The sequence below is a fragment of the Dermacentor albipictus genome, chromosome 4 (assembly GCF_038994185.2).
Source record: "Dermacentor albipictus isolate Rhodes 1998 colony chromosome 4, USDA_Dalb.pri_finalv2, whole genome shotgun sequence".
NCBI lineage: Eukaryota > Metazoa > Arthropoda > Arachnida > Ixodida > Ixodidae > Dermacentor > Dermacentor albipictus.
In genome coordinates, this window is record NC_091824.1 from 144515858 (window position 1) to 144535865 (window position 20008).

Consider the following 20008-nt stretch of genomic DNA (forward strand, 5'->3'; position numbering starts at 1 on the left):
ACCCACCCATCTACAATATGTTGCCGGTGGTTTCAATGTGGATTTTATCTCGTTCAAAGCGCTTATGGACAGCTAGCGCCATCCAGCGCATAAAAGAACAACTATTTTTCAAGTTTGGCTTTTGTGTTTCCTTTTTCCGCCACGGTAGGGATATTTAAAGCACCTTTTAATCGCGCTAAACAAGCGCGCTCAGTTTCCGATGAGGCGTCGACGTCACGCGCACCTGTTCCTCAGAAACGGTGAGTTATGAAGGATTCCGATGAGTCTGCATCAGAATTTTGTGATGGTGGTAGCAGCAGAGACTCGGGAGATGATTTTGACTCATCCGACGTCAGCAAGGATGGTGAAAGTGCGTCAAGTAGCCCTGCAACGTCAACAGGTATACGCCGGTAAGTTCCGTTTTCTACTCCGAACCATTTCATCGCGGCCGCGATCAGATCTCAAGACATCCGTTGTGTTCTAAAGGTTGCGTTTACTATCTGCAGGGTGTCAACTTCGTTTGGATAGGACCACTTGTCGGCGGCGGCACGAAGAGTGGAGTTTTGCGCGAGAAGACGGCCTGGAGTTGACCTCGGCATTGCGCTCTGCTGTGCCGCGCGGCTCTTCGTAAGAGCCGTTGACTTCTTCGCGCTGTTCTTCACGGCAGAAATAATCACAGAGATATGCAACATGACTAATAAATATGCGTGGATGCATATTTTGGAGAAGCAGTCATACAGTGAGAAAGACGGATCATGCAAGAAGTGACTCCCGATGAGATTAAATTTATCGGACTTCTCATTTACATGGGTGTCGTACAAGTGCCGCGCTTGCACTGCTACTGGAACACACGGAAATTATTTTCTGGCCTTCTTCTGCCTTCGGTAATGCCAAGAAATCGATTCAAAGCGTTGCTTGCATACCTCAGTGTGTCCGACCCTGAGAAGACAACTGCCGCATCCCATGGCAAGCTGCATCGCGTAGCTTCGCTGCTGAAGCACACCAACGCCTCATCCGCTCAATTTTTTCAACCTAATCGGAGCCTCTCTGTAGACGAGAGGATGGTAAAGTCCAAAGGCAGATCCAGAATTAGACAGTACATGTGGGACAAAGTTATCAAATGGGGATATAAATTGTGGGTTTTGGTGGACTCAAGATCTGGTTACACTGTTCAGTTCAGTGTACACACGGGAAAGTGCGAAGCACCAAGCATATGTGGGATGGCATTCGATGTTGTGACGCGGCTGGCAGAGGACTACCTGGAATCAAGGCTACATAATTTATTAGGACAACTTCTACACGTCGACATCCTTGTTTGTACACTTGTTGGAGCGCAAGACGCTTGCTTGCGGCACAACGCGCAAGGATCGTGGGGGTTTCCAACCGAGCTGAAGGACACTCAATGGGACAAAAAAGCAAAGGGAGGAGATGTTCGGTGGCTACGGGATCAGGACATTCTGTACTTACAATGGAAGGACAAGCGCGTTGTTCACATGATGTCGACAGCCCACACAGCCAACAAATTCGTACTTGCTAAGCGCAGAAGGAAAGTGAACAAGAAGTGGGAAGAAGTATCCGTGAAAAAGCCGATGCTGATTGACTTCTATAATGTGGGCATGCTCGGCATCGATAAATTATACCAGCTAATTGGGACATACAATGTTGTGATGAAGTGCGTGCACTGGTGGAAATCACTGCTTTTTCCACTATATAGATATTGCTGTTGCAAACAGGTTTATTCTATTTGATGACCACCATCAGCAGCATCCCGAAGTGCCTGAATTGTAAAGAGGTTCGCGCTTCGATCAGGTCGCGTTCAGGCTAGAGCTGCTGGAGCAGTTCATAAGACTTGATGAGCAACAACATCCAGACCCCAAGGCTCCTCCTGCTGTTCCTGTTACAAGTGCCCCTAAGGATCAACAGCACAAGCCCCAGAAGCTACAAAGATACAGGAACTGCAAATTGTGCCATCAAGAACCGAAAGTTGAACAAAAAACGAACGTTTTCTGCGAGACCTGCTCCGGCAACTTGTGCTTCACTACATCACGCAACTGCTTTGTGCGGTGGCACGATAGCCACTAGAGATAACATTTTCCTTTGTAAAAAAATTACTTGTACAGATAGAAAGTTTATATCTGCAGGAATGTTGTACACGGCCTTTTTCTTCAAAATGTATATTTTGAATTTTTTTTATGTTGTCTTGGTGCAAAGCAGCATCGACGTTTTTGCAAAGTTTTCTCGTTTTTGTTACAAATCTTTTTATTAATTAATTTTTTTAAAAGAATTGTTAATAAATGTCTGCTTGCAAATAATACCATTAGAAAGCACATTCCTTCTTCTACAAATTGATACTATACATTTTAACATCAAGCATTTGGTGTAGCAGCAAAAAGATTGTTTACTAGACCACCCAAAAACTGTTTATTTTCCTGCGGGCAGGAAAGTGTTAAAAATGGAGACCTCACATAGTCAATGAACCACAAGCGATAGGCCGTTGCAAGCTAAAGCCCCAGTTGAAGTCGGGAGTGGGGCAACATCAGTGCCTGTGGGATCAACCTCGGCAGCGTCTTCGTTTGGCCGCTACTTCTGCTGCGATCTCCATATTCGTCAATCGAAGCATTTTGAAACACTGTCAATAATATAGTATTAAGTGGCATCTGCCAAGGCATCTATGAATGAATGAGCACAGTGAGCACGCGCTGTCACGCGTCTTTGTGGATGCAAACCACTAGTCCTCGCATGACATGGCAGGCGCAGAGCATGGCACCGAGGATTCGGTACACCAAATGAAATGCGTTGTAGACGTAGAACTAGCCAAGTTGCCGCGTGCGTGTGCCGCTACGTTCAAATGAAACCCTCGACGCGATCAACGTGTGCAGCTATGGTGCACAGCAGTCGGGAAAGCCCGTCATGCCACCGCTATGTTCGAGAGTGTTGCAGGAAAGCTCACTGCCTGTCAACAGAGCGCACGTGGTCTGGGTTGGCGGAGTTCGATATATCCATTTTACATCTGACACCGTTCAAAATAAAAAAAATAAGAATGCATGCGATTTTCGAGGTGATATAGAAAGTGTTCGATATAAGCAATAATTCAATATATCCGTGTTTGATATATCGAGGTTTCACTGTATTGAGGTCAGACTGTACACATAGCTTGTGGTACCCATGAAACCATAGATAGCCAGGCAGTGTAAATTCCTGACAAAAGGTACAAGGCAGAGAGCAAAAAGAAGGGAATGTAGTAAGCACCTCCTTGCAGGGCAGTGTTCCCGGGTCGTGAATGGCACACGTGAGCAGGTGCTGCACTACGTTGAGCAACTGCTGTTCCGACTTGATGTCATGGTTGATCAGGCCCAGCTGAAGAGAGTTCAAGCTGGGAACCTTGTCCACATCTGGCGAGGAGCAGGAGAGAGAGGTGGTGCACTGTGACTTTAAGCAATATAGACAATTGCAAAAAGATGTGTACATTTGTACCAGACACTCGCAGAGCTGACTTACAACTGAGCTTCAAGTGGCAATGGTTCAATGTACAAGAACGACACAAATAAAAGTTATAAAAGGCCAAGTGAGAACCAAACGAGCAAATCATAGGACAAGAAGAAGCCCCACGCATGACTGCAGAACCACCAAAGATGTCATTTTCATTTTCACACAGTCTGCTCTACTGGCTTTCACTTTCGTTTTCACTTTGTCACTCTTGTGCAAAAAAACTTTTTCTTATTGTTAAGGCTCAGTTTGAAGTCAGCACAATGTGCAACTTGTCCACACTTATGCATCTCCTTGCTGTATGCTATTTGCCATTGCGGAGCACCAATTAGCTTAAACAGCATCAGCAGCAGCCTATTCATGTCCACTACAAAACGAAGGCCTCCACCAGGTGATCTTCAATTACCCCTGTCCTGCGGCAACCGATTTCAACTTGCACCTCCAAATTTCCTAATTTCATCACTCCACCTAGTTTTCTGCCATCCTCGACTGCAATTTCCTTCACTTGGCACCCCTTCTGTAACTCTGGTGTTCAACCGGTTATACGTCCTATACATTACATGGCCTGCCCAGCTCCTTTTGTTTCTATTGATTTCAATTAGAATACCGGCTATCCCCGCTTGCTCTCTGATCCACACCGCTCGCTTCCTGTCTCTGAACGGTACACCTAACATTTTAACGCGACAGCGATAAGGAGCTCGTGTCGCAGAAAAGCCAGTGTCGTTGCCGTTGGCCGTGAGCGAAAAATTGTGGAAGGCAATTCATAAATAAAAACAACTTGCAAGATGGGCTGGGTGGGAATCGAACCAGGGTCTCCGGAGTGTGAGACGAAGACGCTACCACTCAGCCATGAGTTCGATGCTAAAGCGGGACAAAAGCTCCTCTAGTGAATGCGGTGTTGCCTTAGAAACGTGTCTTATAAACGTGCCGTTGAAAGTTATGCTGTGGTGTATATCGGTAATTATGATTAAACGTGTAGCGAAGTACATTTCTGCTACATTTCTTCTGCGCTTGGTGCACACGCAGAGCCATCTTGCGGCAAACACAGAAGAGCCCCTCCTCGCGCTGCCCTGACAGGTGCCGTGCCACTCGCCCACTTCTCCCCTTTGTCTCGTTTGAGCGCACTGGGACCATGCGGCGAACGGTGCGAGGATGCCCCAATACCCTTGTGTTTAACAAGTTTTCTCGCTCTCTCTCTTTTTAACTTCCAGTGTGCGTCACTCGAACCCTCGTGTTTAGGCGACGCGGCTCCTCTTTCAGCTCACGGCGCGATTTCTAGGTGCAGTGTCTGATGCGGGATGCCTCTGACGTGAATGCTGCGCCGTAGCGCGTCTGGTGGGAAAGCGTCCCCTGCGATGTGTGCCGTGCTGCTGGCAAGGAGCCATGCGTCTGCGTGGTGCTCCCAAGCGAGATAAAGGACGATCCCATCGAGGCGTCAGCCCCATGATCGCGTCCGCCTTCATGGCACGTCGCGACCCGGCTGTCCGTGCCAATCACGACGTTTGGCTCGCGTAGATCGTTTCTCCCTCCGAGACACCGAGTTATTTGGTTCGTTCCGCTTGCTCAGGAGCACGTTTCGTCTTTGTGTGACTCAAGAGCATGCCGAGCGAATGAGTGGGCGGTGCAAACGGGGTGCGATAACGCTATCGCGTTCCACTTTTGAAGGCGAGGCTTGAGCGTCCTCCAAGTTTTTTCATTCAATCGCTGTTTACATGGTCCTTAACTTGTTCTCGAGCTTGACTGTCAACCTCCAAGTTTCTGCCACATATGTTAGCACTGACAGAATGCAGTGATTGTACACCTTTCTTTTCAATGATAGTGGTAAGGTCCCAGTCAGAATCTGGCAATACCTGCGATGTGCACTCCAAGCCACTTTTATTCTGTAAATTTCCGTCTTTTGATCAGGGTACTTGTGGGTAATTGATCTAGATAAATGTACTCCTTAACAGACTCTAGAGGCTGCCTGGCAATCCTGAACTTTTGTTCCTTTGCCAGGCTATTGAACATTATCTTTGTCTTCTGCATATCAATCTTCAACCCCACTCTTACACATTCTCTGTTAAGGTCCTCAATCATTTCTTGTAACATGTCCAGAGTGTTGCTGAATAGGACAATGTCATCTGCAAACAGAAGATTGCTGAGCTATTCACTGTTGATCCTCACTCCGAAGCCTTTGCAGTTTAATAGCTTGAATACTTCTCTTGTATAACAATTGTGCTGTTGAACACGAAAATACTGCACAGGTCATTATGGGCAGGTTTAGTCTGATTATACTCCGAAAATTGCACTTTTTTTTAACCAACTAGCTTGACTGTGAGTTGGAAAAGCCTCACATTCTGTTGAAGCACAGGCACCATTGCACACCGTAAATGTGCTGGCATGGCACCAAAAAAAGAGCTCATGCACTCACAAAAGGCTAAGTAAGACGGAGCTGAAACTGTCCCAGAAACGAACAGCAGGTAATTGCTTTTACTTTGATTTGATTTATTGATTTCCATTTACACACACACAAGTACAGAGGAGTGGTAAATGGAGGTGGATGAGGGAAAAAAGAAGATGAAAACCCAGTTGAAAGATGAAGATGAAGAAGATGAAGATGAAGATGATGAAGATGAAAAACCCAGTTGTCAAGAGAAATGCGCACAGGCCAACATAGAGAAAGCAGCATGATGGTCAACATGGAGAGGCAGCGTAACTAAGCCAATTGAATGAACTAAAATTTGAAGGAATTTCATTTCAGTTTTTGTCAGTGTTGTGATAACAAAAAGACTGTGCTTGCATTTTCTTAAGAGAAAGCAAAAGGCAGATGTGTTTTGGACACCAGCTCCTTACAGTAATGCATGACAAGTAAATTAGGCTAAAGGGTTGCACACACCTTTTTTTTTATATTTAAAATGTAAAAAATTTCATTTTGGCAGTATTTTAAAAATATGAGCATTCTTATCACATTTCTATGCCCCACTCCCTTTTTTGGGTGAATAAGTCAAGCAGGCTTTAGGCAGTGAAACGTTGCAACTAACACAGAAAAGCTACTTAGCAAATCAAGACAATAAATAACTCACCAAAGTGCAGCGTTTCACCAAAGTTGTGCAGAAACTCTCGAACCATCAAGAGATTTGCAAATGCAGTGCCCGGAACTTTTAGCCCAGGTATCCTATTTAGTGTTGGCAAAGGCTGGGAGAGAAAAAAAAGGGAGAACTGCGATTACTGCTGCTATGAGGAACCAGCTAACAATAAATCATAAACAGAGGCTTGAAAGAAAGCTCACAAAACATATGAGTGCCACATGACTAGTCGTGTGGCACTTTTGGCACGTTATCACGGGCTTTCTTGTGGCTTGGAAAACAGTTTTATGCAGCATGCATTAAGCAAAAGAAAGCAGGATCAGGAATTTTTCAGGATAGCCTACAATTTTCTCATTCATACTTTTACATTGAACATAATATTTAATGAAGATGATTAATCAATAATGACTAAGTAAGTAATTAGGCAAAACACAAAAACAGGCTGACTTGCTCCAAGTGACGGCAAACAAAATTACCATGGGTCTGTCCAGCTACGTGGCACTGACATATTCTTTAGTTTTGAGACAAATTATGTGTGGGACAGCATGCACGCACATGCATTGCTGCATGTGTATGTTCGCAACATGGTGAATGCAGTTCCAATCATGACTGCAGGACCTCAAAGAGGGGTGATGTAATGCTAACACATTTCTCTTGCATTTACCACTAAATCGCCACTGAATTTGACACACTGGTTCGACACATGGCGGGCAAGTGCCACTTGAATAATCATATTTCACATTGCAGTCATTGATGTTTTTTCAGCAATGGTGTATTAAAATAACAGGTAGAAAACGGGCCAAGGCCTATTGCTAGGAACGAGTGAATGAGTTACTCGCTATGATGTGTAGTTTATGGAACCGCTGTGCAAAGACTTGCTTAAAATATTCCTCAATGTTAAAAATGCTCACACCGACACGGCCACACTAGTGTGCAAGCCCATAAACAAAATAGATTGCACTTGGAAAAAGCAAGCAGAACAAGCTTACAAGAGCGTCCTTCAGAAGCATGTCTTCGACAGGTCTCCTGACCTCCTTCAAAATATGCATATCCAGTTTCTTTGAATCCTGTCAAAATAAAATAGACTGCACATCAGGTTTCCCTTCTAACAGAGGAGCACCAAGTAACACAACATGTCTAAGTTCACTCATTAGCTGCCCCAGACCTGGCAAACTTAATATGTTGGAACATATACAGTCGAAGCCAAGAAATACTAAAATCTGATGAATATTACAAAAAGTTGTTTTATCACAACATGTTGACAGTTTATTCAAATACTTGCAGATTGTATCCTATGGGGACACTGAATAGCACTTCGGCTCTACAGTTGGAGAAGTATTGATAAACAAGTAAACGGAAACATTTATAAGTTCTATCATGAAGTATTCATGTCAAGGGGTTGAAATTTCAGCTGCTGTTATACACTGCTTCAACAAGTGGGTGGCACTTCTGCAGGTAGGTCCGAATGATCGGTCAGTGCTTTTCTGTATTCAAACTGAACGAAAACAAAAATTTATAACATGACTGGTGTCAATACGACAATCATAAGAAGCTTAAGAAATTAAGCATTTTATGATAAATGCACACAAATTCGCAAGCGTGCTTGTCTGCTTGAGTGATCCAAGGGAGAGAAAGGACATGTTTACAGCGTTAAAAGAGCCCTGAATCACCCTTCGGGCTTAGTGAAAAAACACAATCCATGGGTAGCCTATACTGCCGTGAACAGTTCGGCCAAGTTTTGCAGTCGCGCATGGCACATGGAGCTTGCAAACAGAGCTTGAAGTTGGCTTTCTCTCAAACACACTTTTTTCAACAGAAGCCTGCTCCTCACTGTTTTCTGGACGCTTTATTTTGTAATATAGCAGATTTCCATACACATCTGCTGTTGGCCAATAGCTGACATCAAGAAGAGGGTTGGGATCAGTGTGTTTCTCTTCCTTCTGTTACTGTTTATATTTATTGAGAAAGTTTAACAAACAGGCTGAAGGGAGCGAAAATTGGCTTTTGAATTTTGATAACACTTACGCCGCGACTACTGTCTGCTCATGCACGGCTGCAGCTGCCCCTGTAAAAACTAAACTTTGGCCACCCTGCTTATTGGTGTCATAGTCATTGGGTCTTGCTGATTTCGACTAAAGTAAGACCTCGATAATTCAAACTCATCTAATTCTAAGTTTCGGTTATTTCAAAGAATTTGAGCAGCACTGTCATCTTCAATGCAAATCCTACTGCATAATTTGAATAGCCAGCACAGCTCTATCCAGATAATTCGCAGTTTCTGGCCGGCAGCAATGTGCAACAGCCTCCCAGCAACGGACATTTCGGAGGTTGTGGTAGTTGGTTAAACAACTGTTTGATGCCGCTCTGCAGCAGCCAGACCGGTTCTTTGAATTTCAGTGAGTTTTTATTGAATTCTTAGCTTAAGGTGCTACATAGCTGCCCCCCACCGTTTCAAAGGGGATAAACACAGACCACCACCATTACCATCATTATCACTGGCAACCCAAGCAAATCAAAAGACAGCATTGCCATTCCCATTGCATTTTCCGTTTCCTGTTTTCCACGTGTAGGGCTGCATCACACTGTTGGCATTCCTCCATGCTTCGGTGGCTGTGCACCTTCATCATCATTCATTGTCCACAGCACTAGTGAATGGTGTGTGTGCAGCTGCCTACCGTATGCGAAATCTCAGCTGCGTGCGCAGCTCGTGCGCAGCTCATTCTCCGAAGACAGAATGCTGAAGTACAAGACATTGATGCTGCACGAGAAGGTGCACTTCATCGAGGATGCAGGTAGGTCCACATGCACGAAGACGCAACTCCCGTCTTCGTTACACATTACACACTTCCGGAAGAAGCCAACTATCATCCACTTACGCTCAGCAGTAGTTTTTGCGGCAAAGTATTTCTTAAATAGCCTATTTTAACTCTAAATGCACCTCTCCACTTTGATAAAAGGTGGCTCGTGGACCATTTAAGAAAAATCAAAAATGCACTAAAACGTCAATGTGACACATCCTAACACTTGTCCCTTTCAGCGGTAACCATCTTCTTAGCAACCTCACCACCTAGGCAAAGTGGCTGTTTGAGAGCAAAGCTATAACCCACCTCCATCTTCTTGCGGTTTTCGAGGGCACGAACAAGCAGCATGTGTTGTCTCCTCCTCTCCCGTTCCTGGTGGGAGAAAAAGAAGAGGGAGGCAGCAGGTAATGAATATTCAGGTCACAGAAATGTCCATGTGCATGAAGTTGGGCTAGCTGATTCACCACTTGCAAGCAGCATAGACAAGATGACAAAAAAAAAAAGGCAAGATGAAACAATGCCTATGTTATGCCTACGCTGTCTCTGTTCAGTCTGTTCTCTCTGTTTTAATTCTGGCTGTCATCTATTTCCATTCAGAAGATGGTCACATTTGCTAGACATAAGCAGTATATCAATATTGTTAGCTCCAGCAGGCAGTTTACAAAGTTGTAACAACTGATGCCTGAATTTATCTGCTGTCAGTCACCAAGATATGACGGCCATATAAACCATCAAATTTCAAAATAGGAAGGGTAAAAGCTCTTTTTTAGGGACACTAATAGTGCACTATTAATAGCACTATTAGTGCATTCCATCGTCAGAACAGGAGTGGAGCCTAAGGAGCAGGGAGGTGCAGAGCAGTAGCACAGCGAGAATCTGACTGCTTGCTCCCTCAATGAAGCATTCCATGCTCCGAAAGCAGATGAGAGGGCAACATCATGTGCCAGATTGTTTACCTTCCTGCAGTGATTATTATGTGAGCTTCACTTCTCAGCTGCCATTGCTGCCGCACATGAACAAAAAAATGGGAACACAACCAAAATAAAATGATACGGAGTGTTTGCATCAGTGACTTCCTTTGCACTCCACTTTTCACACTGGTGGTGCTCAAAGTTCTCTCGACTGCATTCCACGTCACCAAACTGCTCCTTTTCTTCCATTTAATCACAGCATTCCTGCTCCTGTTCACCCAATGGAACATAGCTACTATTAAGAGAGAACTTTGGGGACTCTCTTGAGTGCTCCTGTTCACCAAATAGAATGCATCATCACTTTTCTTAATTTGGCAAGTAGTTTTTCAAGGCAATTTGTATTTATTTAGGAGAACAAGGCCCCTAGCAAAAGAAAAAGAAATGTTCGTTTTCTTCTTTAGAATGAATAGCAATGTTTCCCTTTTTAAATTTCACACCAGAAAGACAGTGCTGGTACGCTAATATAAGGTCACAGATTTTTGTGCAATTAGGCCATTTTGTTTTTCCTGAAAATGTTAGCAAAATTCACTAGCTTGAGGCCACACTGACGAGTGTGATTTGCTTTTCTTCTCACTCTCTTCTTTAGTGGTATCAGTGCTAAATTTCCAGATGGTTAGAGAGATGCTTGCTGCGTCGTAATATTGTGACATCACCTATGCTAGATGTACTTGCAGAGATAGGCCTTGCTAGATTGTGTGCAGCATAGGAATAAATTAAGGAATATCGCGATGATCACTGTTTGATCACTAATGCTTGATAAAGTTGCGTAGCAATTCATTCCTTATCGATCCATTCTACATGAGGTGTCATCAGGTGAAATGCTAAACAAGTGACATGGGCTTTCTTTTGGCTCAACAGCTTAGCAGTCAACATCCAATAACAGTGGTATGGGCAAAACTTCATGATCCAGAATGTGGCCCCCATACAACAAGCCTTTCCCAGCACAGTGGAATTATCAAACTGTTCCAACCACGAAGTGCCTGACCGAGCTGTGCGAAGAAGCCACAGGACATGGTGCACATTTTGGCTCTATTAATATTCTGGCATCATGTCACCATTCAAACTAAACAAAGCATGAAGTAAAAGGTATTTTTATTCTTTCATCAACCACTAACAACAATGTGATTTCCATCTATAAGGCTCCTAAAAAGAAGAAACCACAGAGAGAAAGTACTGGAACAAAGTAAAATCGTAAAACTCACCAAATCAACCATAAGAAGCATCTCCCGACGCTTTTGCATCTCCTATAAAGGTGTAAGAAAGAATATTAATGCTAGCTAACACCTGCATGCCAAAGAGCTTGGTATGAGCAAAAATACTACATTAAATTGAAATTAAGCCCATTTTTCAAGCAGGGGAATTGTTTATAGTCAAACTGCATTTATACTTAACAATGTAGTTTTTTTTTCCCGCAAGTACGTTGCCAAAAGACAAGTCAACAGAAATGCCAAGTCCTTGAGTTCGCATTATTTCCTTATTTATGGCACTGCTCATGCCATTTCTAACACAGTAATATGCCTGAAGAATGGTTCTCAGAAATTTAAGAGAACAGGCAAGATAATGCACAATTATAGATGCCACAATAAAAAAATAAACACAATTTTGTGCATTTTCACACAATAGATAATAGATTGGCTGCGACAGCAGTCATCATCATCATCAGCATCAGCAGCAGCAGCAGCAGCCCATTTTATGTCCACTGCAGGACGTAGGCCTCTCCCTGCGATCTCCAATTACTCATGTCCTGCGCCAACCGATTCCAACTAGCACCCGCGAATTTCCTAATTTCATTACCCCACCTAGTCTTCTGCCGTCCTCAACTGCACTTACCTTCTCTTGGTACCCATTCTGTAATCCTAATAGTCCAACGGTTATCTAACCTGCGCATTACATGACCTGCCCAGCTCCATTTTTTTTTTCCCTCTTAATGTCAATTAGAATATCGGCTATACCCATTTCCTCTCTGATCCAAACCGCTCTCATTCTGTCTCAACGTTATGCCCAGCATTCTTCGTTCCATCACTCTTTGCACGGTCCTTAACTTGTTCTCAAGCTTCTTTGACAGTCTCCAAGTCTCTGCCCCATATGTCGGCACCGGTAAAATGCACTGATTGTAAACCTTCCTTTTCAATGATAATGGTAAGCTCCCAGTCAAGAGCTGACAATGTCTGCCGTATGCGATCCAACCCATTTTTATTCTTCTATGAATTTCCTTCCCGTGATCAGGGTTCCCTGTGATTAACTGAACTAGGTAAACGTACTCCTTCACATACTCTAGAGGCTGACTGGCAATACTGAGCTCTTGTTCCCCTTTAGTAAAGCAATGAAGGGGGCTAGTTGGTGAACGTTCATGGTTATATTGCGCTCAGTTTTACACAGACCTTGCCTGGTTATTCATCATTATCTTTGTCTTCTGCATATTAATCTTCAATCCCACTCTTACGTTCTCTCTGTTAAGGTCCTCAATCATTTCTTGTAACTCAGCTGCACTGTAGCTGAATAGAACAATGTCATCGGCAAACCGAAGGTGGCCGAGATATTCACTGTTGATCCTTACTCATAAGCCTTCCCAGTTTACTAGCTTGAATACTTCTTCCAAGCACATCATCATCAAGCATACCTAATTAATGATTTTGAATCTGTACAAAACCGTGCCGCTCGTTTCATCCACTGGTCATATTCCTTTGATATCAGCATTTTCTCCTTAAAAACTGCACCTGCATTATCCCCCTTATTGCTCCGTCGTCACATTGCCAGCCTATCTTTATTTCACAAATTCTTCCATAGCCCTATGCACATCGCACCTTATATCCTTCCCCCTACATGCATATCTCACCACACCAGCCATCAACTACAGGTTGCCCGTCCATGCTCACGCACTGTCACGTTTTCAAAATTTTTTCCTCGCACAGCTACAGACTGGAACAGCCTTCCTAATGATGTTGCTGTCATTATGTGTACATTGAAGTTCGTCGAAAATCCAAAGAACTTCCTGTTATTGTGACTGTATTTTTATTCTTGTCACCCTTCATGTAACGCTCCATTTATTGGGGCCTCTAAGGTAATAAAGTGAAATGAAAGGAAATAGTGAACAGAATTGGACAGACTGTGTCACCTTGTCTGACCCCCTTCTTTACAAGTATCCTCATACTTTTCTTGTGTAGAATTACGGTAGCTGTGGAATTTCTGTAGATAGTTTCCAAGGTATTTACATAAGTGGTCTGTATTCCTTGCTTACTTAATGCCTCTATGAATGCCGGTACCTCTACTGAATCAAGTGCCTTTTCGTAATCTATAAAAGCCATATGTAGAGGCTGATTGTACTCTGCGGATTTCTTGATTACCTGATTAATGACATGGATGTGATCTATTGTAGAGTAACCCTTCCTGAAGCCTACCTGTTCCTTTGGTTAGCTAAAGTCCAGTGTTGCCCTTATTTTATTGCAAATTATCTTGAATATTTTATATAACACTGGGAGTAAGCTAATGGGCCTATAATTCAATTCTTTAACATCTCCCTTTGTGGGGATTAGTATACTGCTTGCATTCTTCCAGTTTTCTGGGACCCTTGAAGTCGTCAGAGATTTCGTATAAAGAGCCGCAAGCTTTTCAAGCATGATATCTCCACCATCTTTGATTAAAGCTACTGTTATTCCATCTTCTCCTGCCACCTTCCCCGGGTCATTCCTCGCAAGACCCTTCCAACTTCATCGCTAGTTAAAGGAGGAGCCTCTGTAACTTGTTCATTACTGTTTCGAATGGAGTTATCCAGACTCCTCTAGGTACTGTACAGGTCAGTATAGAACACTTCCGCTGCTTTTACTACACCTTCGAAATTGCTGATATTACCCTGCTTATCTTTCAGTGCATACATCTTGGTTTGTCCTATGCCAAGCTTCCTTCTCACCAATTTCAGGCTGTGTCTTTTTTTATGGCTTCTTCAGTCTTTCTCACATTACGATTTCGAACAGCCCTTATTTTCACCTTGTTGATCAGTTTTGATAGTTCTACGAATTCTATCCTATCTCTTGAGTTCGACACTTTCATTCTTCATAGTTTTTTTTATTAGGACCTTTGTTATTACTTGCCTACTGATTGCCTTGGTGCCTTGCCTCCCACTTCAACTGCCACCTCTGAAGCCAGCCTAGTTAAGGTTTCATTCATCACCTTTAGGTCATCTTCATCTCTTTGTTCAAAGGCTGCGTATTTGTTTGCAAGTACCGGCCTGAATTTGTCTGCTTTTACCCTTACTGCCTCTAGGATGACCCGTTTCTTCTTGACCAATTTTACTCTTCCTCTCTTCAAATTGAGGTGAATCCTAGCCCTCACTAAACTATGAGCATTGCAGTTTACCCAAATTATCACTTGTACATCCTGCACTATGCTGGGACAGCAGTGCATGAGTCATAACAGAGCCATGATGTAATACTGTGCACCCATGTTTAAAAGCTATGCACCCATTACCCTGTCTATACAGCGGTGCACCTAACCATGCACTAACTGTATTAAAAGGCCCCTAAACCACACTGAGCTCAAAAACTTGTCATATAATGGCGGCTGTGTACCAGACTACAGAAGATATAGCTGCAAGAACTTTTTGAAATGATGCTTTAATAGTGAAGTCACAGGCATTTTATGAGCTACTACGCAGCCTTTGCAATTTCCCACTCGCCTTTTCTACCCACCTAACCGGCGCTCTCTTCTTCTTGCTGTCTACTGTCGCCAACTCCACGCAGTGCGGTAAAAGCTACGGGTCATGCCAACATACCAGAAGAAAGCCTCCTGCATTGTCCGCCCCTAATCACCCTACACGGGATGCCGTATAAATGGAAGTTTCATGGAGAACCAGTGGCACACGACGGGCTGCCCCCTAAATTCTCAGAAAAACTGGCTTTCCTAACTGTGGTGCTATCATACCTCACTGACCAACTAATTGACAGTTTTCACCCTGGTGACATCACGCGCAGGATCCTGCTGGCATCACAATATGCAAAGAGGGGATCGGAAAAGATCGGAGAGGAGCCTGGGATTGTCTTAATGCAAATAGAATTCTTAGCCTAATTCAGCGACTTTGGGTCTTTTGCCACCCTCCGATGAAAAAAAAAAAAGCTTAAAAATTTCTCTGGAGTTGGGCGGAACTGAATCCACATCACACAGGTTCCTCAAGCACAACTGCTCGACACTTTAGCGCTGTGCCACGAATGACGGCAGGCCGAGAGGGGTTCTCGCCATTAGTAAACGCTGGTGCTCTTCAATTAAAAACTTTAAAGGGGCCCTGCACCCCTCCTCAGGCTTGGTGAAAAAAACACAGTCCATGGATATATACATTGCTCTGAACATCTCAGCTATGTCTTGCAGTCATGCTTGGTGCGTGGAGCTCACAATCGGAGTGTGAGGTCACCTTCTCAAGTGCTTTCTTTTCAACAGAAGCCTGCTCCTCACTCTTTTCTGGATGCTTTATTTTGTAATATAGCAGATTCCCATAACTGGCAGCTTTTGGCCAATAGCAGACAAAAAGGGTGTTTGGATCAGGGTGCTTCTTCCTACTGTTAGTGCATCAATTTAGAGGCGTAGTTTAATAAACAGGCTGAAGTAAGCGAAAATCCGCTTTCACATTTCGATAATAATTACATACTTCCGGAAGAAGCAGTCTGTCATCTGCCCACACTTGGCCGTGGCCGTCCACGTAGAAATTATACTTTGGCTACCCTGCTTATTGGTGTCGGAGCTGTAAGGTCTCACCGATTTCAACTAGTTTTGAACACTCAACTAGCCTCGAACAACACGAAACTTAAGGTCAGACCACACGCATGCTTGCCAGAGAGTGCTCACTCCTGGCCAATCCCCATTAGACACCTTGGCCGGCGTCAGTTTGCATTGAGATAGTGACAGCTGAGATATTGACAGCGCTTCAAAAGGCACAAGTTGGATGTGGCTACTAACGGTCAGTAAAGCTGGTGCAGGACAAGGCTGGTCCACCCCCCATAGCACGGCTGTACTGGAGCATATGGGCGCAAGTGCACACTCAAGCGCTGCATAAAGCAAAGGCTGTGCATACACACTACAGTCAGCTACAGTTGCACGTAGCTGCGGTCTGCTACATAACAAGTGCACTGGCTGAGTGCACTGTGGCCTGCTGAGGACTACCGCATTTGGCGTGTTGTAAGCGCTGAAATCCAAAGCAGGGGCATCTACACAAACATCCGAAATCACATTTGAACTGCGCGCCACGGTGATGTTCAGTAGGCGCAGCGTTTGGGCACGCCCTGCCCTGCCATAGCCTTAACAGTGCACGTCATTAAAGAATGAGCAGAAGCACCACACCAAGGATACTCGAGTGCCAATAACACCGCTTCTGCTGAATACGTTGAAGTACTTTTTGCGGCACAGTATTTCTGAAATAGCTTATTTTAATTTAAAATGCATTTCTTGACTTCGACAAAAAGTGGTCCAGGGCTCCTTTTAAACTCCTTCAGCACTGAGAGAAATCGAACCGGCATCACACAGATTCCTCAAGCTCAGCAACCCCATGCTGTAGTGCTGTGCTGTGCTACAAATGCCTGTGGGCACTGAGTGATTCTCACTGTTGGTCCGCACTGGTGCATCACAGATATCGGAGGCCATGCAAGAAGAGCAGGACTTCACACAGGCATCGCAAGCAATTTGCTAGATGGTACATGAGATGGAAGCATAAGAGGTGCCCAGCTGATGTACACTGGTCATACATGACGTGTTTAGGCAGTGGTGATAGGGTGTGGTGCCACGTTGCTTGAATGCTAATCGCATTTACATAGAAAGTCATTGTAAGATGGGTTCTGCCGGAATTTTTTTGAATTTGTGGCTTCCCTCAAAGAGAAAAGCCATTGCCATGTTCACCAATAACGATTGTCGCAGTATTCTGTACACAATGCATGCATTTATTTCAAAAATGCTTGAAATGTAAACGATGGTTTAGGGCCGTTTAAATCCTGCTCCCACTGTGCTACCCTACAGCAACAATACCCCCACGGTTAACCCAGAATGCTGATTTATGCCTTGTGGTCCAAGCAGTGCGTAGTGACACTCAGTTTTAATGTACCCACATAGTTTTGGTGCGACAGTCATGTTCAACAGAAAAAATCCTTTTCGAATGCCCAGCCTAGCTGCAGCAGCTATGCTACTACAAAGAACCACAAAGGGTAAATGTCAGACGTGCACTGTGACCACATTCATGATGCACGCACCACCTCACATCTGTGCGTATGCTTGAGAGGAGCAGGGCACGGTAGGGAAGAGGGCTGTGTACCAGAGAAATAGCAGAGGCATTAGCTACCAGACTGGGAAACAACACATGTTTTTAGGTGCTGAATGAACGATACACTGCTGGCACAGTAAAAGGAAATGTGTGATCCAAAGAATGCAGCAAGGTTTAAGAAGGCAAGGCAGCAAAATATGCTCACCTGCTCTCGCAGGATTAAAGCTTGCTGCCTCTTCATTTCTCTTTCCTAAAGGCAGGAGAAGACAAGCATTCAGAGAAACAGATTGGAAGAAATGAGAACGCATCAAGGTTATGCTGAAGCAGGAGGAAAGAGAAGCATCCTTCACAGCTACTTTATTTGTAAGCTTCATGTCTGAAGACTTCCTGATAAACAGACAATAAAGAGAAAACTAATTCAGTTAATTACCCTTCTACAATACTTTTGAAAAGGCTACTTTTAACATGAGAGGAAGCTTGAACAGCCAGAAAAGATGCGAAAACGAAATACAATGGCGATGGCATCCTCTGCATCAGCTCACCGTGACATCATGAATTTTGATGGTGCTATCTTGCGCTTGAGCTACTTTTCATCGGTACAGATGGACTACATTATGTTCTCTTAAAGAGCTAAAGACTGAAGTTAGCAAGTTTTGAGAAATTTTTCTGAGCCACAACAGCCCAAATATGAAAAAGTACTTCGAAATTTGTGATGTCGCACTGAAATATTGTTGCTGGGGTTTTGGTGTGAAATTCAATGAACTGAACTTCCACCTTTATTTTCACTTTGATAATCCAACTATTACAGCAAAATGAATGAGAATATGGTTTCAAAATAATGCTTTACTACCCTAAACTGACTTCGTGTTTCTTTTTAGTGTCCCTTTAACCAAGCTTTACGCTATTCTTAACTGCTTTTCTGGCAAAGAGGCTCGCACAGAGGTTTGGACAGAGGTTTGAACATGCTTGTACAGAGGGACATTCACCTGAACAAAGTTTGCTGTTCAAGCCAAATCTACAGGTGTGAACACTTAAATCAAATGCATACTATGGCACGCACAGTTCAGTGCCTGTTGCCTTTTTTGGAGGGCGTACCACGTTACACAAGTTTAATTGTTTCACTGCTTTCAAACTGCAGAAAAGTTATCAAACGAATGCTAATGAAAGCAGCTGAAGCACATTGATTTCCCCACGGTGTAATGCTGCGAAGGACAAAGCACAAGCTGATTTAAAATGATTTATGTACCTAATAATAGTATTCAACCATACAATAACTTATAGTTGTGCACTGCTTGCGCACTGGCAGTCACCATACAGGCTCGCCTAACTTTGTATGGCAAACATGCACTTTCATAGCCCCACACCTGAGTGGCTAATGGCAGTTGCAGAACAAGTATACATTGAAATCTTGTTAGTTGGGATTCCACAGGACCGAAAAAAAAAAAGTCCGAATCAAACGAAAGTCAAACTATCGAGGCTGTCAAAAGAACAATAAACAAATACTTACATGCTTACTACAACAACACACTTATATTAACTGAATGATTCAGCAAATCATACTTCTATTTTGGAAAAAAGCAGCAAAAAAGCTGCAATTGTCATCACTTCACGATTGATTAGAGTTTGCAGCAGCAAAGGCCTCGCGACTTCCTACGGAGTGCAGCCGTACTGCAAGAACTGTGTCTTCATCAGAGACTTGCTTATCCCGATTATTTTTTCACCAGTGAGCTGGTTGGCTACAGCATCACGATGTAGCCAGCAAGTTTGATGCCAGCATGCAGTTTGCGGTAGAATAGCTCATCATCCTTTACAATTCCCACACTGTTTAACATTGCGTGTACATGGCACGAAAACAAAACTACTGCTCATTGCAACCACAGCAGTCGACACCGTCGTTGCTGTCACTGCGATCATGGATGGCGACCACACAGTTCTGAAGGCACGCGGCCAATGTGGTGACATGTGTGCTGGTAAACGCAAGAATAATGGCTATAAGGGCACAAATAGGCATAAGGCGTTGGCTCCTATAGTTTGCGCTGATGATTATGGCATTGTGGACTCCGCCTCTTTGCTTCAGTTGAATGCAAGAGCCCCACGCTCATCACGCTGCTTTGGAGCATTGTTCAAGTTGACCAGACCCAAGTTGGCCAAATACATCCGAATTAACAAGTATCAAGCCATTAAATAATGCATGTGCCTGCTAGGACCAGCAGACAAGTCCAAATTATCCAATTTTCCAAATTAACAAGGTATTACTGTATGCCCAACAAGTGTTACTGTCACTACTCTATTAAACCTCAAGCGCTTTCATCAAGAATAAAAAATTTAGCAATTTTTTATTCTCGCAAATTATGGTGCATTACATCCCCATTTGAAAAGTTATATACGGGGTTTGTCTCTTACAAAGACCTAAAATATAAATGGAAGACATCTGAGCTCCGAGCTGAAATGGACACTTTCCCTCAGCACACA

At 43.7% G+C, this 20008-nt stretch overlaps 1 protein-coding gene across 10 annotated transcripts in view; it reads right to left on the reverse strand.

The window, feature by feature from the left end:
- LOC135902165 (bromodomain adjacent to zinc finger domain protein 2B-like) overlaps nucleotides 1-20008 on the reverse strand; it is a 116891-nt gene that overhangs the window by 50908 nt on the left and 45975 nt on the right. For 7 of the 10 annotated variants that reach the window (XM_065432094.1, XM_065432098.1, XM_065432091.1 and 4 more), the window contains 6 exons: nucleotides 17742-17786; nucleotides 11505-11546; nucleotides 9638-9703; nucleotides 7520-7597; nucleotides 6528-6639; nucleotides 3229-3371 (listed from right to left, as the gene is read on the reverse strand). In XM_065432094.1, coding sequence (XP_065288166.1) covers nucleotides 3229-3371; nucleotides 6528-6639; nucleotides 7520-7597; nucleotides 9638-9703; nucleotides 11505-11546; nucleotides 17742-17786 — 486 coding nt within the window. The remainder of the gene's footprint in view (nucleotides 1-3228; nucleotides 3372-6527; nucleotides 6640-7519; nucleotides 7598-9637; nucleotides 9704-11504; nucleotides 11547-17741; nucleotides 17787-20008) is intronic. The other 3 variants (XM_065432100.1, XM_065432095.1, XM_065432099.1) reach the window with 1 other exon arrangement.